The sequence below is a fragment of the Desmodus rotundus genome, chromosome 10 (assembly GCF_022682495.2).
Source record: "Desmodus rotundus isolate HL8 chromosome 10, HLdesRot8A.1, whole genome shotgun sequence".
NCBI lineage: Eukaryota > Metazoa > Chordata > Mammalia > Chiroptera > Phyllostomidae > Desmodus > Desmodus rotundus.
In genome coordinates this window covers 78,144,083-78,145,342 of record NC_071396.1, presented here as the reverse complement: position 1 = coordinate 78,145,342, position 1,260 = coordinate 78,144,083, and the positions used below count along the sequence as shown (strand labels likewise).

General features: G+C 39.4%; 1 protein-coding gene across 2 annotated transcripts; it reads right to left on the bottom strand.

The window, feature by feature from the left end:
- Positions 1–731: 731 nt before the first annotated feature.
- Positions 732–1,019, bottom strand: LOC112322958 (small ubiquitin-related modifier 2-like). 2 transcript variants are annotated; one of them, XM_024580627.2, is made up of 2 exons: positions 862–1,019; positions 732–786 (listed from the first exon to the last, which is right to left on the bottom strand). In XM_024580627.2, exons 1-2 carry the CDS (start codon positions 1,017–1,019, stop codon positions 732–734), a joined length of 213 nt encoding a protein of 70 aa, XP_024436395.1. The 2 variants fall into 2 exon arrangements, with proteins under 2 accessions (XP_024436395.1, XP_024436394.2); XM_024580626.2 differs by having other exon boundaries at positions 732–1,019.
- Positions 1,020–1,260: the final 241 nt, after the last annotated feature.

Below are 1,260 nucleotides of genomic sequence, written 5' to 3'. Positions count from 1 at the left end.
GTTGACAGGAAGCAATACAGGCAGATAAAGAGAAACAGTCTGAGAGAGTTCCTCAGTTAAAAAAAAGATAAAGGTGTGAATATGAGGATGAATATGAGAGAAGATGCAGAAAAAACCTTTTATTTTATTTTTATTTTTTAATTTTAAACAACAAGTTACTTGACTGGAAGGAAAACTATCTAGGATTCATTTCTTTTAGAGTCATTTATCCCTTCTTAAAGATGGATTGCCCTACATGTAATAGCTATGTACAAAAAAGTACATATTGTCCTTGTTACATATTATATTGTTTACATATTATAAAATTGTCCTTGTTTTACAATGATAAATAAAAAACATTAACATTCTCCAATCAAACAAAGCATGTAAGGGTTTTCATGTTGTTTTTTCAGTAAACAGTGAGAACAAAGTAACACTGGAATATGGAAAGATTAAGAGCTGAACGAGCATGCCACTAATGGGGAAAGGGGGTACTTTCACAGAACCGGCATTTCCCCCATCCTATCTCTATTTGATGCCGACCAAAACATACCATTGGACCTTTAGTTAAAACAAATGCAAATGCTTGTGCACATATATCACTACAATAAAGGAATGGGGAAGGGAAAATGAAAGTGTAGAGGAAACTATACTGTAGTAGTTCATATGGGGTGGAACCAAATTGCAGCTTTCTAGTTGAGAATGTCTTCTTGGTCTGGAGGAACAGAGTTCTGAAGTAGCAGGGTCCCTTTTTAGTAGACACCTCCTGTCTGCTGCTGGAACACATCAATTGTACCTTCATCCTCCCTTTCCGACTGTGCAGGTGTGTCTGTCTCAGTGACTGGCTGCCTGTCAAATTGGAATCTGATCTGCCTCATTGACAAACCCTGTTGTTCACAATAGGCTTTCATTAGTTTACTGAGTGGTGTGTGCCTCTTAATCTTAAACCGCACCACCGAATCATCCTGCCCCACCACCTCCAAATTAATATGGTCATTGTTCTGAGTCTTGGCCCTTTCCTTGGGATTTTTGCTGGCCATGGCAAGCACCAGCATCTCTTCAGCGGCCACTTCACAAAAGAGGCACCAGGTCCACACTGAAAGAGCCAAGAAAGTACCTTTATAACAGATCTTTTTAAAAAATATTTTATTTATTTATTTTTAGACAGAAGGGAAGGGAGAGAGAAAAACATCAATGTGTGGTTGGTTGCCTCTCACTTGCCCCATACTAGGGACCTGGCCCGAAACCCAGGCATGTGCCCTGACTGGGAGTTTCTCAGCC

What these genes read in the sequence shown, in the direction of transcription:
- LOC112322958 (XM_024580626.2), bottom strand. Translation starts at nt 1,019, where the DNA reads ATGGCCAGCAAAAATCCCAAGGAAAGGGCCAAGACTCAGAACAATGAC.